At 39.1% G+C, this 21,078-nt stretch overlaps 1 protein-coding gene across 2 annotated transcripts in view; it reads right to left on the bottom strand.

The window, feature by feature from the left end:
* Positions 1–1,118: 1,118 nt before the first annotated feature.
* Positions 1,119–21,078, bottom strand: part of Lclat1 (lysocardiolipin acyltransferase 1) — a 113,323-nt gene continuing 93,363 nt past the window's right edge. For both annotated transcript variants that reach the window (XM_048353189.1, XM_048353190.1), the window contains exon 6: positions 1,119–4,930. In XM_048353189.1, coding sequence (XP_048209146.1) covers positions 4,428–4,930 — 503 coding nt within the window. In that variant the 3' untranslated portion in view covers positions 1,119–4,427. The remainder of the gene's footprint in view (positions 4,931–21,078) is intronic.

Genomic DNA, 21,078 nt, shown 5'->3' on the forward strand with positions numbered 1-21,078 from the left:
GTGGTCAGTCGTGGATTGCTCATAGAATTACTTGAGATGACAGGTGTGTGCCACCATATCTGACCCATATCGCTATCTGAAGGATTTTATATTTCTAAAGGTAGCTTAACTACACATTGATCTTTTCTCTCCCCCCCCCCCCTTTTTTTTTCACGCTCACCAGTTCCACTGGAAGGCTTGGCCAGCTTAGAAACTGGTAAGATTTTTGTGATCATTTGGCCACTCAGCACTGATTCATGCTATTCTCAGTAACAGTACCTGACGTTTGTCTTAAAATGCGTCTTTCTTTCAATCTGTCTTTGTGGGTTCACGGAACAAGCTGCAGCCCTGGCTCAACAGGGTGGAGTAACTCAGGGATGGGACCCACAGTGTATTGCTAGGAAGTGATCAGTTCAGAAACGAACACTGAGGTTTGAACCCAGAGGATATGTACCCTGTCCTCATGTAGGTCTTGGGAGTCAAGCACATACAGGAAGTAACTTTAAAATATTTGAGAACAAAGAGTGCTCTGTACACGTGCAGAATAGTTGCTATGTCCACGGTTGGCATTTGAGGTATTTTCAAATGCTCAAGGTGTTGATGATTCACCAATGAAAACAATGCAGATGAGTGGGTGGCTAGAGACTCTATTCTCTCTCCCCTCTCTCTGCTTGAATGGAATTCAGTTTTCCTACAAGACCTCCCTAGTCTTTGGGACATCACATGATTCCCTAAGAGCAAAGCTTCACATAAAGTGCTCTCTAGAGAACTGAAGACACAGTGAGCATTAGGTCATACAATAGGTTCTGCGATGTTCTCATGCCTTTTGCCAAGGACATTTTTATGCACTTGTCAGGTTTGGGTCCAAGACTTAACTTTTGGAGTTATCCTTCCAAACAGTGAGGTCAGAGAGAAGACATGCCTCTAAGAGCTGGCATTCACCCCTATGGAATGACCAAAGTGTCTTGAGGAAAATCTGTTCTGATGACATTGGGTCCTGAATTCCATTATGCCCCTGGAGTCCTAAGCTGCCACTTTTTCCTTAATATCATGTAGGGCAAGGCTGCACTAAGTGGGAACCAAGTAGCACAAGATACTGTTATCCTTGTAAAAACAGAAATGTAACACACATTGCCACCTCTAGTTCACGCCATTTTATTCTGGATGTATATTACAGATAACACAACTCAAAACATACCAGTAGATATTGAAAACTAAGGCCATTCTGTGAGTTCTAGTTAAAACTTGGTGTTTTCCACATTATAATCTCTTTAAAAATGTAATATAAAAACCAAGATTCTGTTGTGAAATAAGAATTTAAGGTAAATACAAGACAACTTTAGGGCCAGATCTAATCTGAAGCTCCTAGTGTGGCAAAACTTTTCTCATCTATAGTATAAACAACGCTAAGGCAACCGCTACCTTAGCATCGAGCTCTCCTCTCACATTGGGATATAGTAGTGTTTACCAACCAGCAAGTGGCATTCACAGACCATTTTCCTCCCAGTGAGTAGCAGGGGGAAACTTAACCTAAGAAACATATTTACAGAACTCTTGGAACAAGAAAAATAAAAGGACCCGTAACTAAGGCACTGAAAGCACATCATTTATATAAAGAAATGTAAACAATTTAACACCAACAGGCTCTCTCCATTACTCTTTATTGTAAGAGTGCACGGGTTTATTATTGTTGTTGGGCCAGAGCATGAAGTCTAGGTGACATGGAAATGTCTGCCTGTCTGCAGAGTTCAGTCTTGGCTATACAGATTATTGACACAGTGCTGTTAAAGTAACTAATCTCAAAGTGATTTTAAAATGGAAGCTGTTATTTATTCCTCTCGAATCTGCATTGTGAGGGCATAGTAGGAAGATTTTATTGGCAGTCTTAAATGATGGGCTCTTTCAAATATTTATCTAGTGAGTTTTTAATCTTCTACCAAGCTCTTCAGCTGTGTTTTGGAGTTCCTTTGGTTTGTTTCATCAATGATGTGTGGGAGAAGAACTTGTCACCTAGCCAGTGCCCCTCCTTCTGGATTCATATTTTAAATAATTGGTCCATGTTATAAATAAACCACACTTGGTATGTTTCAAACCTTTCAGAATGGTACCTTTGGCAACTAGACAAGTGGCACTGCAAACATTTCAAAGTCTACCAAGTTCACTGTTAGAGGCTGAGCAGGCACATGGCACAGACCTGTGGGAGCCAGACGCACAGCTGCTCCGAGCCCAGGGCCACGGATGCGAGTGCGGCAGGGGGTGTTTTTGAGGCCTGTCACAGTTACTGAGGTTTCCTGAATTTACACTAGACACTTGTACTCATTTAGGATAGTCCTAGGCTCTAAATCATTAGCTATAGTTCTTTTAGTTGTTTTTAAAAGAAGAAACAGGTTAACACAGCTAACTGTAGAGGCAAGAACGAATAATTAATAAAATGGAATAATTTAAAAAGCCATACTGAAAAGCAATTTAAAAAGGAGACCTTTTTGTTTTTTGAAGGTATTTCTAATTTATGAAGCAAGTAGAGTATGTTTATATTCCTTGGTGTTGGAGCTTTATAATTACAAATTTTTGGTAGGTAATATTTGTTGTCTTACCTTAAACATGTTTTAAGAGAAAAAAAGATTTTCTCATCTAAAAGCTGTAGAGTTTGAGGATCCATAAGCCGATGGGAGTTCTACCTTGCCTAAGAGCACGTGGAGTCTACAGGGACGGGAGCTACCTATCTGCGTGGTGGGATGTGGCTTTTCTCTTTTACCTGGGACAAGTATAATCACACAGTTAAACTATTTCCATGTTTAAATACAAGGAAGTCTCACAGAAACATAGAAGACTCTTTCATTAAGGAAAGGAAAAACAGTTATTTCTTTTAACTTAAAGTCCACAAAGTTAAACATCTCAGTTGGGGATATTCATACTCATTAGTAAGTTCCCAACAGGATTAAAATCAGCTTTGAAGGAGCAGTACTGAAATAGGAGTTGGTACATTTCACTAGAGTAACTAGTTAATACTCTTTCAATAAAAACAGCATTCTGTCCGACTAGGGCTTTCTCAGACAATCTGCTAGGTCCAGCTCCTGTGTATTTACCTTTCATGACCACGCATGATTCAACTGCTGAGTAAAAAATCACTGCCAAGCTAAAATGGGATGTCACAAAAGAGAAGGCATTCATGCCCAAAGAGTACATAAAGCAGGAAGTGACCTTAGAGGCTGTATCAACACAGGAGTAAAGAAAACTGACAGATCTGCCAACAGCTATTGACTTTTAATTGCCTTTTAAAGCTTCAATGGAGTGGAAACAATAACAATCCTTTCTTTAGCCCCAGAAGGATCATGGTGGTCCAGAGTGGACTTAAATATTACCATTGAGAGAGGTCTAAAAAAAGGAGATTCTGTGCTATCATTGAAAAGGGTTTATTTTGTATTTTAAAACTACAGTTCATCAGGGGTACACGGTTGACTAATTCAGGAAAAAACCATTACTGCCCTGTTTGTAGGCATTTTTGTTGTTTTAATGGTAGAAGCTAGGAGCCCATGAACACGTGGAACACACAATAAACCTTCCTTTTTTGGTAAGTTTTAAAGAAATGTTTCACAAGACAGTTTCTGTTTGTAGAAACAGAATGTTCCTCAAAGTGTGCCTTTAAAAAAGTATGAGACTGCATGTGTACCATTTTTAATGGAGAAAATGTTACACCTGGCAACAAGTTGGAAGGAAGCCAGCTCTGTGCATGCAGGACTGACGGGAATGGAGACCTTAAGCTCAATTCCTACTTTTAAAAATTCAAATGAGGGTTTCCAAGTGGAGAGCCTGTGGTTGCTCCCTGAGACGCGTGCTCGTGATTTCCAATGGGAAAGGGCACAGGTGGTCTTCTGATACTCGGTCAGCACAACACACTGGGAGGAACAAAGCGCTTCCTAGCAAACTGGACATCACTCTCGGTGATTAGTTAAGTTCCAGTTTCTGACACTAGAGAAATAGAGTGGGTTTAAGGATGAGGGCAGTGCCCAAAGAAGGAGTCTGGGCATCACCTGCCCAGGCACCTTGGGGGCAGGGTGCTCACCTCAGGAGGTGAGATGGGCAGTCAAGTATTAGCGCGTGGTGGGCCAGTGCTTGTGAGTTCAGACTCTGGCTCTGGGAGTCTATTAGGAAATAGGGCTGGATCATTCGGAAAACTGTGCGTGCCTCGTCTGCTAACAGCTTGGTGATTGTTAATAATATTCTGGCCCAATCGATCCCTGCTATATACGCAGCATCAAAATTACATTCAGAGATTAAAAAAAAAAGTAGCAATATTTTCTGCACAAAATGAAGTGCAAAATATCTTGAACGAATAATGATAGTAAGAAACATTTGACATAGTCATGCAAAAATGTATCTCAGTTTACAAAGGCCGAGAACTACTTCTAAAATATCCCTAGGGTTTTCACATTGCGAACTCACCCCTCTTACTCCTTTTTCTTGGAATTTAAATTTGGCTGCTTGTATAAAAGACGATAACATGCAAGTTCGATCATTTCTAGTCCACCAAATATTCTCTCTTGCAGCACAAAGAAAACAATGACGACTATGAAATACCACCTAACGAAAGTATAGTAATATATGAGCAGGCACATTGCAGGGCTGAATAGGGTCCAGTAGAGTATAGACATCAACTTGACCACAATGACCCTGAGCTCAGACTTGCAAGGTGGAATCACACTCTGTCCTGTGAATTGAAAGTTTTTCTCCCCTTGGTAGAAGGCACGCAGCCTCTCTTCTTTCTCCTCCCACCGCTTGTGGCACCAGAGCTGAAGGTCCTCGTTGGAGGCAGGCAGGGTGTCTACTGGGTACCGATGCACGTGAAAGTGGATTTCCTTGGGGAAGTTCCCACACAGGAGGTGCTTCTCTGTTTGAGGAATGTTGTAAGGGTATGCCACAGTGATATCGTGGACAGCATCAAGGTTCTTACCTAGGTTTAGAAGAGATAAAAATATCTTGGCTTTAACAAGGATCAACTGGATGGAAATGCTGATTCACACTGCCAGGTAGAACCAGAAACACTGACAAATCAGGACAGAGTGAACCATGCTGAACAAATAGAGGCTATAAATACTGTTGTTCCAGGGCACTTGGGTCAATGTTAACTAGTCATCTTTAGTTGTTATTTTTTTTTTTCCTGCTTGTTAATTACTACCAAGACCTTTAGAAAGAAATTATCTTAATTCCCAGAAACAGTCATCTGCCAACAAAGAACTAAATGGATCAATACGAAGTCAGCTTTGAGATACACATTCAGGCATATAGACCCCCTTCTACCCGTGGGATTTGCAACCTTGACACCTCTCGTTTAATATACCCATCTCGCTCATCTTTAATTCAAATTTCTCTAACTACTAGAAAGAACATTTCAGGATATCTGAATAACTGGTCAGGATCACAAGAATGCTTTCATTTTTAAAAAGGTTTGAAAAAAACTTATCAAGCTTTAATAAGACTCTGACTTGAGACACCATCCTCTGTAGTAATTTCACTTAGGGGTTGTCTTTAGCTGTCACGTGCCAGATTCTAGACACAGAGAGGAGTAAGGCAGTCCTGATTTCCTTCCTCAGGATATTTCCAACATGGTCATGGAGAAAGGCACATGTAAGGTCCCTCCAAGCCTGCAGTGACACAGAAGGGGACTTCAGAGGGAGGGGCTGACCAGGCAGGTAAAGCAGTAGCAGAGAGCTCAGTGGTAATGGGGCACTGAAGGCAGGCTAAAGGCACAGCCCTCAGGCCCTCCTGTTGTCAGACCACTGTGGGGGGTAAAGAAGCATGTTAAATGGTGAAGAGTCACTGCAGGACTTGAAACTGACAATCAAGGCTTACCTGGAGGCAGTGATAATTGTGTAGATTAACTAGGGTAGAGCTAGAAGGAAGATTATTCTAGCAGCTGGTACAACACAACAGGCCTGAATGAAGAGGAGGCTAGGGGCTAGAGGAAGACACTTCTCCAAAAAGGTTACAAGGAAGAACTAATTTGTCGTAGCAGTCAGTTGGATGTTGGAGGATGGAAGGAAGAAATCTGGCTTGATTTTTCCTCCAGGCACTGCCTAGGGCATTTGTGATTAGAAGTCTTGGTGCAGAGTTAGACCTCTAAGGGACCAATATCCTAAACTTCTCTATCCCTTGTGTTCCCATGTTCTTTCTATCTCTGAATGTGTTTTTCATACTGTGTTAACTTTAGTGAGACTTTGGGGAGGGCTTTAATTTCTTACAGAAGTAAACAATACGGATTAATCTGCAAAAATCCAATCAGTGGTTTCCTATGGGGTGACAGAAATTTCTTTAAAGTGTGGATTAGATGGTATTATATTTGTCAGAATCATCATAGTGAATGTTTTAACTTACATGTATTTCCTTCTGTGTAAGTTTTACTTCAAAAGAAATGAAACGACTCTCATATTACACCACCATGCTCACCCTTTCCCAATGAACCCATTGGACTGGATGCTGTACAAATGGCTCTAGTCTTCCATAAATGTTTCAGTCTCTGTTGCTTGTGATTTACCTTAGGGTAAATCCAGGTTTCAGCTTGGTTTCCTAACAGTCTTGATCAGCACTTGGTAAGAGCTATGTTATAAAAAATAAAGCAAGGGGCTGGGAATGTGGTCTAATGGTAGAGTGCTTGCCTCGTATATAGGAAGCCCTGGGTTCGATTCCTCAGCACCACATATATAGAAAAAGCCAGAAGTGGCGCTGTGGATTAACTGGTTAGAATGCTAGCCTTGAGCAAAAAGAAGCCAGGCCCCGAGTTCAAGCCCCAGGACTGGCAAAAACAAAGCAAAACAAAATTTTATGCATCAGCAAGGCTTAGGCTCAAATATGTGGAGAGACAGAACATTGTTAAAGTGTGAATTAGGTGGTGTTAGATCTGAAACAACCATCAGGCCTTATTCAATTATATTCACATTTCATCCACATTTTTATAATTCATTCCAAGCTTTTCTATAGGCAGTAACTCGAATCCCAGCTTCTGCCTAACCTCTTTCCTCAGTCTTATCCACACTGCTGCACCCACATTGACCTGCCTGCTACCCCGCTGTATCTGCTTTCTTCATTCACTCTCACAATTCAACTTAGAATTTTAGGAATGGACCTTATCTGTTCTTAAATAGGCATCTGTCCCAGCCTTTCTCGTGCAAGTGGTCCTTAATGCTTATTGATCAACTAGTCATGAGAAATTGGTATCCAAATGTTATGAAAAATTTGTTTTATTAAGAAACTAAGCCACTCCATACTTTAGTTTTTCCTCTTGACAACCTCCAGGAAAAGGGCATGTGTGTGTGTATGTGCAAGACTATCATGTTCAATTATAGAAGCAGCATGCTTTGACAATGACAATGTCTACAATGCTGACTCAGCCAGCCTCCTGATGAGTTACCTAAATTTCTCTGTGATTCACTTAGTTCTTTTATCTATAAAGTACCTCTTAGAGTGTTTGTGAGAATTCAATGAAATAGTAAATGTAAAGACACTGATGAGCATGAATGCTCAGTGAATGACAGGCATACCATAATGTGAGGAACAAGAGACAAAGTGAAGAAGATGGCTCTTTCAACTGTCTGTTCATTTCCGAGTTTTCCTTAAGCAACACAAACTTAGAAATGTGTTAATTTTATACATCAAGAGGATGAATGGAGAATGGTGATCTACTACCCTGATAATTTTATATTAACAGAGGTCTCCAGTTAACACAAATCCAGGAGCCACTCTACTGCTGCAGAAGAGATAACTCCCAATTCCAGGCATGTGGAAGAGCTTGGTTCTGCCCCACCCTACTCAGAACTCCAGGCCCAGAAGAACCCGTGACACCAGACAAGTAAGCTTCCTCTTTGAGCGAACAGGGAAAAGTGTGGCTTGGCAAGACAAAAGTTGAGATGTGCCTTCACTTATCAGAACAAGAGTAAAATAATATGAAGATGAAATTATATTAACAAAAGAACTCTGTAATTATCAGGGATTTATACTGCCTTTAAAGGCAATGGGTATTTAAACATGCAAATTAAGATAGCTATTATCATGAAAAAAACATGTTTAGATCCCTTTGCTTAATTTGCTTAAATTACAAGCCTAGATGCTGTATTTTAGTTATCCACTTACAAGGGGCTTCGAAAGTAGATCTGTTCTGTTCTGGTACTGTTTCTTCTGGAACATTTGATACTTCACTGTTATTTTATAAAGCCAGCACTTTTAGAACGGCCATACTTACTTGGGCCCCAGTAGAAGAGCAAAGTAATTGCTTAATACTTCAAATCCTGATTTTTATTCTTAAGATTGAAACCAAGGAAATTTGAATATTGTACTCATGGTAAGGAAATCAGTGGAGGTTTGATAACAATGACTGACTTTTACAAATGATTTATCCAGAAGGAAATGTCTCCAACCATGTCATGAGTTGAAGCTCATGAGCCTTAGAAGGGTGCTACCCAACATGAAAAGCTCATTGATAATGGGAGACACCAAAAACCTTATGAATTGTATGTTTAATATCAGAGAACTGAAAGAAGTTTTTGTAGACTCTAAATGCATGTTAATGTGTAGAAGTTCTGATCTGTCCTTGCTAGCTAAAGTATCAGCTCTAGCTGCATACAGTTCACAGAATAATACAAATGTAGTTTTCAACCCACTGATGTTTTAATAGAGCTTGAAACATTTCAGTTTTTCCCCATTCCATAGCCAAATATATGTAGAACATACAAAACTATAATTTATTTTATATTTCATTTTGACACTTGACTCAAAAAACTGAGATGCAAAATACAAATCTAGTTTCTATTTGCTATATATAAATCTATAAATTTAATGACATACATTGGTGAGATAAAGTAGCCTGTCATATAACATGCATTTGTGTTCAAATAAAATGCTGAGTGCTGCTGATTTTTATTCATTGTTTTTCATGTTAAAAAACAAAAATCCATCTCACCTTAAGAGGAAAGAAGTTGGATTTAGTAACTAAGTAATCATTCACTGTACCACTCTGGTGCTGACATGCAACTGAACATTGCTAATAATAACACATAGCAAACTGGCTGAAGTCTCTATACTCTGAAGAACAGTCTTGAACTAATTCAGACATATGTAGTCTAAAAATACCAATAAATAAGATATCTTTCAGCTAAAAGAAAAAAGTTTATGTATGAGTCACTTAAAACCAACTGGCACTAAGATTCAAACAGTATCAACTACTTTGTTAGAGAAATCACTATCATTTCCTACTTGGAATGTCATTCACTTTTTCTTTGGCTTAAGTTGTTATAGAACAACTGGTGGAGTCAGACAGCTCTATTCCTGTCTCTTACCAGCTTCACAACATAGGCCTTTTCACTTTAAGCCTGTCTGTAAAGGCAGACCCTGGTACCTTCCCCATTCTGTGGATTTGTGATCACCTGGGATAAGGGCTGTAAAGTGCTTTGAGATGTAGCCAGGAAACAGAAAGTACATGTTTTGGGGATTGTTGGGTACTAGCATCCTTCCTGTCTGTGGGTGTAATCACCTTTAAAAGCTTAGGTGACTTTAAGTGTAGGCTGTTATTCTCACCTCACTTCTTTCTCTAGATTCCCTCATCCTTTGGTAAAAATGCCAAGTCTGTTATGTGTGTGTATATGTAAACACATACACACACACACACACACACACACACACACACACACACACTACAGTTTATTGCTTAACCATCAGTTCCTTCCTCTTTCATGGTAGAGAAGCACAGCTGTTTGGAGGGCTGACCTTAGCACTAGTAGCTGACACATATTCCTCTCTACTACTTTACCCACACTTTAGACATTTTAAGCTTAGCACAGATGTTCCATCTGCTATTGGCATCAAGAGTAGAATCGGAGGGGCTGGGGATATGGCCTAATGGCAACAGTGCCTGCCTCGTATACATGAGGCCCTGGGTTCGATTCCCCAGCACCACATATACAGAAAACGGCCAGAAGTGGTGCTGTGGCTCAAGTGGCAGAGTGCTAGCCTTGAGCAAAAGGAAGCCAGGGACAGTGCTCAGGCCCTAAGTCCAAGCCCCAGGACTGGCCAAAAAAAAAAAAAAAAAAAAAAAAGAGTAGAATCTGACTATTTGTGCTGTATGGTCATTGTCTGCTTGCCCCATCTTGTATTTTAAAATAAGGCAAAGGTGGCACTTAATCTTTTTCTAACAATAAAACACCCTGTACTTAAAAAAAAAAAATCATTCTTCAGACAGAAAGGTAAACATAAAAATGGTATCTTTATCAACAATCTTGCTTATCTTATCTGGATTTGCTTTTTTTTTTTTTTTTTTTAATCTTTTTTTTTTTTGGCCAGTCCTGGGCCTTGGACTCAGGGCCTGAGCACTGTCCCTGGCTTCTTCCCGCTCAAGGCTAGCACTCTGCCACTTGAGCCACAGCGCCACTTCTGGCCGTTTTCTGTATATGTGGTGCTGGGGAATCGAACCTAGGGCCTCGTGTATCCGAGGCAGGCACTCTTGCCACTAGGCTATATCCCCAGCCCCTGGATTTGCTTTTTTACAGATAGTTTTAGAGCCATCTATTTTCACGTCTATGTTGTAAATCTCCTGAACTTCGGTGTTTTATAAATGTGTGAACCTTTTCAGGTGTCTCCCTTCCAATGATCATTAGTATTCTGGATCTTAAAACTAAGTTTAATATTCCAGATGGAATGAAAATATTTGACATGTTCCATAGTGTGACAACACTGGTGCATTAACAGATCATCAAGGCAAGATCTGAGAGAAATTCAACCTGTGTCTAGTCACTCTATAGACAATGACCAGGAGGACCTGAGAAACACAGGTCAGCCTAGAAGGCAAAAGGAGAATGAGGAGACATAAGTTCTAGGGAATTCTAGTTTAACCAGACGGGTTCCCTCCTCCTCTAGACCTTCATTTCTGGTTTGTGAAGCCAGCTCTAGCTGCTAGCTCTTCTACCAGTGACTGTTGGTGCATCTCAAGGCTGGAGTTCTGGGTTCGGTGTCTCAGGTAGATACATGCAGCCCTCTGTGGACAGCAAGGCATGGAGGCACTTTCTAGTTCCTCCTCAATTGTTGCTATCCTTCTGCTTTCCTCGTTGCCTAACCAGGACTCTGGGAAGTTAGGGGAGTCAGGACCCTGGAGGGCGCACAGCAGACGAGACATCTGCAAGTTTCTTCTGGATCTGCAGAAGTCGATGTTAGGCAGTTTTGACCATGTCTTCATGGTTATTTCATTATTAGTAATTATTGATAGAGATTTTAAATTGAACAAAAATGTGAGTTTTATCGTAAGAACATGAACCCACATGTGATCAAAGTATACACAAGATTTTCTTATTACATATACACAAACTACAGATTAGCATGTGTACATAAAGGTTTGCTTAATAAATATTTAAAATTCAATGTGAGAATGTAGTGATAAGTATACTTTGTCTTACTGATGGATTCAGCAAATTTGCTTAGATGTTGCCCAAACCCCTGGACAGGAGTAGATAAAAGATGAAAAGATTAGATGTGTCAGCACATGCAGACTTTACTAATTTCTAGCCTCTGAAATAAAGGTGAACAGAGTTGGCACATTACATCCCCCATGCTCTGAGGGGAGGACTGAAGATGAGTAATTGTGCACTTAGACATAACTGAGTACCTACTCTGTATGAGCCATGCATTATTCATTCAACATGTAGTCTGTAAAGCGCTTACTCATGTGCCAGCCACAGCTGTAGACATGTAGGCACACTGGTAGACAAAAGAGATTCCTGCCTATATAGCATTTATCAGAGCACACAGTCACACCGAAGTATTTTAACAACCCTTGAGTTATCATATCTGTTAAAACAGCTGTAGAAAATGAGTCAAAGACAAACACAGTCTCCTGAAAAATCATAGTTAGCTGGCAGTCAGTTCTCTAAGGAAAGCCTTCCCCGATACTATTCTACTTTCTCACAGCTGAATAGTAAGAACAAGAGCTATAGCATCACACTGGCCTGGTTTTATACCTAGTCAATAATTTAACCTCCTTGCACCTCAATAATGCTTCACTTAGAGGCTAGAAACACACACACACACACACACACACACACACACACACACACACACACACACAGAGGAATCTGTTAGGCAGGCATTCTTCCACATGAACCATATTTCCAGCTATTTTGTGTTTGTTATTTTCAAGGTACGATTTCATTTTATGATTGGGCCAGCTTGGGCTGCAATCCTCCTACTTGTACTTCTCTTGCAGCTGGGATAACAGGTGTGCTTCATTGAGCCCTGCTATTGGCTGAAATGGTCTTTCAAACCTTTATGCCCGAGCTGGTCTCATACCCTGGCCTTTCCCAAGTAGCTAGGATTACAGGCTTTTCAAGTTTGCTATAACCTTATACTGAATTATTTTCATTTTATAAATTTCCTTTTATTGTTCACTCCTAATGAATAGGTCTATTAAACCAGAAGGTAGGTTCTCCCATTCATTTTGTGGCAGCCAACTCTAGCAAAATAAATACATTATAATCTTGTAAATTCAGAACACACACACAGAGCTCCAGTGGCGCAATCGGTTAGCACACGGTACTTATACAGAACACACACACACACACACACACACTTAAATCTGTAAATATATGCCCAAGGCAAAGTGTAATTACTACCTTACTATCTTCATTGTATATGTGATTCTGCCTGTAATTTCATTTTTTAAAAAGGAATCATATATTTGGCCAAGAAAGGGTTATTGTTGATACAGTGGGAAAGTGCTACTGTCTTCAGGAGCCAATAACTATCAAGTAGAAGGTGAATGTCTCTGGCTCTACTTTTGTCTTCTTAGCCCTGGGTCCTGCGCAGGGAACCAGTCTGGTCCGATAGTGTCAAAGGCCTTACAGCTTATCTTACACCATCTGGCCTGTTGTTTTCAATCACCCAGAAATCTGAATGCCCATTCAGTACTGTTTGGGGGTGGTAGCTTGGGCGGAGGGGGGGGGTGGGGGGTGGATAGAAGGATCAACAAAGATGAGCTATCCATGGTCTAAGGCATTCCAAATTAGAGACTATTAATCCAAAATAGCCTCTCATTGATGAAGGGAATGAGGGGATATATCTATTCTGAAGACTCATTTCCCATTGTTTCCCCTCACTGTTACCTGCTCATACAACCCTCCCTCACAGTCAGGTTAAAAATTCCATTGAGAACATACTTTATGGCCTTTATCTGCTTAACAGAAATAGTAATAATTCATTTATCCTTACCCTTGTTCTTTACAGGGCTCATTAAACAAAGAGAGGTGGTGGTCAGAAAGAAGGTGGATCAATACAGAGACTACTTCAAATTTCAAACAGTAAATTCTCAAATGTGGGCCTCCTGTATGTCAAGCTTTTCATTGTGCAATGGCTGCTACTACTGTGATGAACACAGTCTGATGGACTGTTACTTTTTTTCTACTAAGAAGGCAAAGAATCAGGTTACATGTAGCTCAATTGCAAGATAATAGTCTCTGGTTCTTCCAAGAAAGTAATATAACAGTAGGCTCTATTCTTCACAGAGTGTATGGGAGGTCTTTTAAACTTAAGAAATAAAGTATCAAAAGAAAATGGACTTCTTTCCCCCAAAAGATACATTTCAAAGAACAGAGTAGACATATGGACAATATCATCATCATACACCATTCTGATAGCTGTGGCCAAAATAGATTAATTTTTCTCTTCCTTTTTCCTTCCTTTCCTTTCTTATCTCAAATACAGAGGCTCACATTATACCAGATTACAAAACAACAATAGTATTCTATAGGCTAAGGTGTTTTATTTATCTTATCTTGGTATCAGAACTGGGGCTTGAACTTAGGGCCTATGAGCTCTTGCTCAGCTTTTTTGCTTATGGCTGGTGATCTACCACTTAAGCCAAGCATCCAATTTTGGCTTTTTGCTGGTTAGTTGGAAATACGAGTTTCTTGGATGTGGTCTACCTGGTCTGACTTTGAACTAAGATGCTCAAATCTCTGCCTCCTAAGTAGCTAGAATGACAGGTTTGAGCCACAGGCACCTGGCTAGGCTGATTCTTAACAGGCAGTTTCATTCTTTGCAGATTAACTATGAGGAAACAGGAAGTAAAGAGGAAAAGCACTTTCATCTAGGAGTAACTCCTATGAACTTGCATCTGTCTGAGTTGGGCTGCTTTAACCAACTGTCATGTTCGGGTCCCTTAAACACCACAGATTCATTTAGATGCTGCAGATCCAGGGTGTGGCTTGCAGATGGCCATCAGCCCTAAAGCTTGGGAAGAGCTCAAGGCTTTCTTGTCAAGGCTTTAATTTCAGACCTTGGCTTCTAAAAACTGTGAGGAACAAAATATTTAGTGTTTTAAGCTACCAAGCATGTAGTAATTATTTAATGGCAGCCTAGGAAGCTAATATAGTATATATTTTAAAATAATTAATATAAAAAAGAAAACAGGTAAAAATACTGAATATCAAGGAGTTTTTTTTTGTAATCATAATTTGGGGGAATTTTTTTTTCTACATTTTTATGGTAGTTTTGAGCTGTATAATGGTAATTTTGAGACTAAAGAGCAAGATTATTCGATCATTATCAATAGCTACACACAAACTGGAGACTGTTTTCCAAGTCTATCTGATCATGTGAGGAGCAGGACCCTGTGGTACATGTGGAGCTGCCCCATTACACAGGTCCTTCAAACTGGAGAGGTGCTCCTTAGCAGTGAGGAAGGGCGAAGAGTCTCAAACTCAGAAGTAACCTAGGAATGAAGCACCAGGGGACCTGGCTGAAAACAAGTTGTGAGTGTCATTTATTCTCAGATTCCTATTCAGTTTGTATGGTCAGGATCACACCAGGAAATCATTGTCTGCTACAGAGGATTGAAGGAACAATCAGGAAGAATACTATGGATAATTCTAAACACAGAAGACCACAAAGAATTGTGTTTAAGTATTACGTTCTGGACAAATATAAGACTCTGGCTTATTTGCTTCTGGGAAGATTGAGATTATATTTAGAAAGTGATCAATGAACGTTGCCTATTCAAATTATTTTCAAGTGTATTCAAGCAGAAAATGATTTGAAGGTCTAAATACCCATGACAGTGTAAATTACTCAACTTTAACTACTAGCTACCATAGGATGTGTCCATATAATGCACAACTTCTTTAGGGTATTGAGGAGTTTATTACTATCTTGGGACATGGGGGGAAAAAACATCTCTAGATAAGATTTTGATAATTGTGGGGCAGTGTTAGGGAGACAAAACAACAAAAGGAAAGAAGGCAAAGATAAGGTCCTCTGATATTGCAGTTTTGCTCAAAGATCCCAGTAGTTTCTAAGATTACCACTGAAAACCATTCCATGTGGATTCTGACATGTTCTAAACCCAGGCTAAATTGGCCTCCCTGACCTTTATTTTAGCCCACTAGGAAAAGAACAGGAATGAAAAACAAATAAAAAGCAGGTGTGTGAATGAAGTGCCTTTTTTGTTGGTCTAGAGTTCCTAGTAAAGTTTCAAAAGAGATTAGGACAACTTTGAAGTCTTTTATGTGGCTCAGTTGGTTCTATGATGTATAAATATTCGAGCACCTAAAATACTGATTTCTGACTTTTCTCCATCCACACCCATTTTCTGGGTGACCAAATATGTGATGATTAAGTTTCAATCTCTAGTATTTCCTCTTATTTCTAGACTCACATACTTGGTGGTTAATTTCACATTCTCTCTTGGCTACCTATAAGTATCTCAAATTTAACATGACTTAAATTGAACCTCATACTGGCCTTTTCCTCCCAAATCTGTGCTTCCTACAGTCTTTGTCTCAGCTAGTGGCAAAACCATTATTGCTCCAATCAGGACAACAACCATGAAGTCATCCTTGTTGTCTTACCATTCTCTTAATATCCACATCTAACCCCTTTGAAAATCTTGCTGGTTTCATGTAAAATATACTCAAAATCCAGCCATTTCTTATTACTTGCCAATTTAACCTCCAGTCACCTCCTCTATGGGTGCATCTGACACTGTCAAGCCTCTGACCCTCTGCAATCTTGCCATTCTCTATCAGTGCCACTGTTTCTAAAAGACTGTTAGTGCTGATGGGTGATCGGGCTGCCTGAGATGGTAAAGATTCAGAAGATAGATTGTGAAGTCACAGTCTCATGTGTGTAGTTATCAAGCTGGGGAACTAATTTTATAATCTTAGAATATTTACAAAGCTTGACAGGTCAGGTAACTAGTGACCTATGCAATGTGGGTAGGTGCCTACTAAAGACTTTGAAATGTCCTATTCCCCCTTTTCATTTCAACCTCTAGATGAATGTTTTGTAGCTTTGGCATATTTAACAATGGTAAGCACACAATACTGTTTTTAAGCTGAAATTTGGAGTGCAGTTCTTTATTAATTGAAGTATTATACTAGAAAGATTTGTTTCCTAATCAATTCTCAAGAATGTGTCTTAAAAAAATCAAAACCACCAACCTCTTCACAGAGCCTTTTCATTCCCTACTATGACATTTCCCTCCACTTTCTATGCACAAAACACATGGAGCCTTGGGTAGCTGATAAGTAATCACACAGAGGTGACATTTCCATTAGTGCAGACATTTTTCTGAGAGCAGTAACTGTTGAGTTACACTAACAAGACAGTTACATTCCTACTCTGACCTTTCCAAAAAAAGGCTCTCTTTTAAATGCTCATAGTACTTCTCCAGAGTTATGGGTTTTCCTTCTCCTTGTACTATTTCACACAGCCTATTTCTGCCAACCCAGCTGAAGTCCAGCTTGAAGGTAAACTGTTTTGAGCACCTCAAATCATGCCCAGGCCTGTGGTCTCTCAATTTCTAAGATTTCATGGTTACCTTCTTTCTCTTCATCTCTTAGCCTCTATTGACTTGGGACTCACTTTCATAACACTGTTTTCAATCAGAAAACAAATCCTGAAAGGCAGTGAGCAGGAGAGAGAGAGAAAGAAGAAGGGAAGTGTCAGCAGCTCTCAGGTAATTAAAGGGATATCACTGGATATGAGGAAGAAGCTAGAGGGCCTTTCCTTCCCTTCTCACAAGAATACTTTCTCCTCCTTCACTTCCTCTTCCCTACACTCATCCCTCCCTGAGACCTCCTGAAACGGCAGCTAGGTCATAACTGGGACCAATCATTTGGTTGGCTTTCCATTGGGCTTTATTTGTATCACATAAAAGAATGGTATTTTTCAGGATTTTTTTTTGCTACAGCAAATTAAGAAATATGCTTTATCTTTAAGTGATTAATTTGTATAGTTTTATCTCAATCAACAGATAGTAACAAAAGTATTTTCATACGCATATGAGAGGAAGGAAGAAAGGCTAACAGAATCAGCAATAAAAAGGAAGCTGGAGCTGAGCACTGGTGGCTCACACCTGTAATGATAGCTCCTCAGGAGGCTGAGATCTGAAGGTCGTGGTTCAAAGCCAGGTGGGGCAGGAAAGTCCATGAGACTCTGATCTTCAATTTATCACAGAATAAGCCAGAAGTAGAGTGTGGCTCAAGTGGTAGAGTGCTAGCCTTGAGCAAAAAGGAGCTCAGGGACAGCACCCAAGCGGAGGTCAAGCCCAGGATGAGCGGGGAAAAAAAAGAAAAAAGAAAAGGAAAGAAAGAAAAAATGGAAGCTGGGCAAAAATGCCAAAAGAAGGCAATAAGATCATACCTGTAAGAGAGGAATGCTGCAGGAAAGATGAACAAAGGAAGTTAAAATATCCTAACAAATGAAATTCAGTATTTAGTATGTACTTAATGGTCAGCATTGGGAAACAAGAAAAGCAGAAAAATGGAAAGGGTGAAGAAGCAATTAATGGTTAAGTACAAGTAGTTAAGTAATTTTTTTTTTAAAGATGAGTAGCATTACCCAGTGCAATAGCATTTTCTATCACCACAAAAACAAAACCCCAAATTCCTCTCCAAGTTATATTTATGACCACATATTATGATCATAAAGACTCCCAATTCAGAATACATATCCATGATCTACTTGTTTCAAATACCACCAAGCTTGTAGTAAAACAGAACAGATGTATTAAATGTGTAGCACCAACTAGTTTGAATGATAATTGATTCCTAAACCCAAGTAACACAAAAAAGTACTAAGTGGCTCCAACATTTTAATACACACACACACACACACACACACACACACACACACTCACACATATACATGTCTCTATCAGAATCAGTGTGTTGTTTTCAATGATAACCTGTTACAGCAATTATAATACTCTTGAATTAGCCGAGTGACATGAGATCTAAGCTTGTGTACTAATTCATACAACCAGGTATTAAATATGTGAGAAACTTGTGAATATGACCTTACTATGCCCAATCCACTGGTGTTAACAACAATTTCCACCATACTTTGATACATAAGTGGATAAACCATATTAAATTAAATTAGTCTTTTCTTGGGAAGCAATCCTAACCAGAAAGAGGTTCAATGACAAGCCTCAGCTTAGATGAATATGGTAATTATTACAGGCTAATATTTGTTCACACAAAAAAAGTTTGTTTCAGGATTAGTCAGAGACCAGAAAAAGCCAGAGGCATCAATTCAATAATAGAATGCCTAATTAAATGATAGTGGAATCCTAATTATAATGTATTGCATTGTCTTGCAAATGATTGATTTAGCACACTGCTTTTCACACAGTTCATTAAGGAAGCTTAAGTAAAATACAGTTACTAAAAATGAAAGAAGAGGAATTTGTAAAAAGTTACAAATTCTTAAAAATGCAAAGAAAGTTGCTAGGCGCCAGTTACTCATGCCTGTAATCCTAATTACTCAGGAGGATGAGATTCAGAGGATCACAGTTTGAGGCCATTCCAGGCTGAAAGTTGCAAAAAGTAGGGCTGGAGGCATGGTCCAAGTGGTAGTATACCAGCCTACCAAGCATGAGGCCTTGACTTCAAAGCACAATACCACTAAAACAAAACCAGCACAAAACAACAAAAATAAAAGGAAAAAGTCAGATGTAACAGAAAGTCTAAAGACTAGGTAAAAAGGAAAGTCTGTTGTAGCAAGCTGAGTTTAAATAGTACTAGTAGAAACAATGTATTTGTCTCCTTAACTTGACCATTGTCTTTATGTGCTTTAAATTATGTTAAAATGACATGGATCCATGCTGCAAGTGCTGATCAAGAGTTTATAAACTGCCACTACTGCAAATTCAAAGGTCTGGAAACAATCCTTGCCTATTAGACATTTAAAATGTAGTTGAAATGCAACACAGAAACTTGAGAAGAGTTAAGGAATAACATAGGCAAAAAAATAACAGCTAAAATAAAAGGTTAAGAAATGTAAAGTGAATATGGAATATCTAGTATAGAAAATGAATACCCCAAGTTTAGAAGAAGACAAGATCACTGTGGACCAAAATGCCTCAAACAGTTCTGTAAGCACGAAGGCTATTTTGACAAAAGACATGCATGCGCTACTTCTTAAGAGTTAGAAGAAACTAGGTTTTCAATGGTCAAAAATTCAAAAAAGGCAAAGGCCAATGAACAGAATAGAGTTCAAAGTCAGTTCATAGATGAGAACTTGATACACAATAAAGGAGGTAAAACCAACTTTTTACTACACAGTGTTGGGGACGAACTCAGAGACTCACCAAACAGATTCTGGTAAATAACAAATGTGAAAGTTACTTAATTAAAAGAACAAAATGGAGACTATAGAGCAAGGAATGTTTTCTTAAGCAAATAAGCTTGAAGAACATAAATAATAGGGCAAAAATTAACATTACATTGAGAATTTCTATTCAATAAATATGTGATAAAACAATATATGTTTGCAAACTGATCATGGGATTAATATCTGAAACATAAAAAACTAGTTAGTTCAAATAAAAAAATCAATAGACTTCATTAGAAAAATAGATGCTCAAACAGGAAATTTATAAAAGATGACACCAAGAAAATAACAGGCACTATGAGACAACCCTATTTGTGAAAATTTAAAAAAAGATAATAAATCTATACTAAAATTTTATAGGAGCCCAAAGAAGCAAAAAAAAAAAATACACATTAACTATAGCAGAATGATTAGTTATAGAAAAAGAAAGAAATGGAACATAAGGGAGAAGAGAATAACAACAAAACAAGTTAAACACCAAGATCAATGTCCCACAATGTCCCACAAACTGAGGTGTGATGAACTCTAGCCTCTGAACCTGATTCATTAATTAAAAATATTCTTAAATAATTAACAGATACTGGAAATCAATTCCTTTAATATTTATTCCCAGACCCTTCCTTATCCCTTCAAACAAAGGTGTATTTAGGAATATTCTAGTTCATTTTTTTTGGCCAGTCCTAGGCCTTGAACTCAGCCTGAGCACTGTCCCTGGCTTCTTTTTGCTCAAGGCTAGCACTCTGCCACTTGAGCCACAGCACCACTTTTGGCCATTTTCTATATATGTGGTGCTGAGGAATTGAACCCAGGGCTTCATGCATATGAGGCAAGCACTCTTGCCACTAGACCATATTCCCAGCCCCTTTAATTCATTTTTATTATTTATTTTTTGAGATAGGTCTCTCTGTGTTGCTCAAGCTGGCCTTGAATTCCTGGGCTACAGGATGGCTCTGCTTCAGTGTCCCATGTAGTTGGTGCCACCACACCTGACTGAACACTGTAATTTTAATACATTCTTAAATGCAGGAAAATAAAGGTCTGGTTTTGGTCCCCGTAAAACCTGTTGTAATATAAACACAAGATTATTTAGAATTCTTTGGTTCTTAGGTGCATCATTTTAGTTTTAGATTGTATAACTGCTGATACCAGCCCAATATAGGAATATAAATATAAGCATGAGTGTGCTATGACTTCTCAGCTCCCCTGAAGCCTCACACAGCGCTGTCATTTTATTAAGGTTATCTGGATTCAGATTTGATAAGGCACACATTAGGTTCCTCCAATAAATCCCACAGCTCTTCAGGTAGACTTCTAGTACTTAGCCCTTTTTCTAGTTTGTATTAAGTGTTAATATTGAATCAGCATAAACTCTACTTCATTGTTTTTCTTTAATAGGCTGCTCTATACTAGGCAAACACTGTTATCACTTGAGCCATGCTCCCAGCACCCACTCTG

This window comes from Perognathus longimembris, chromosome 8 (genome assembly GCF_023159225.1).
Source record: "Perognathus longimembris pacificus isolate PPM17 chromosome 8, ASM2315922v1, whole genome shotgun sequence".
NCBI lineage: Eukaryota > Metazoa > Chordata > Mammalia > Rodentia > Heteromyidae > Perognathus > Perognathus longimembris.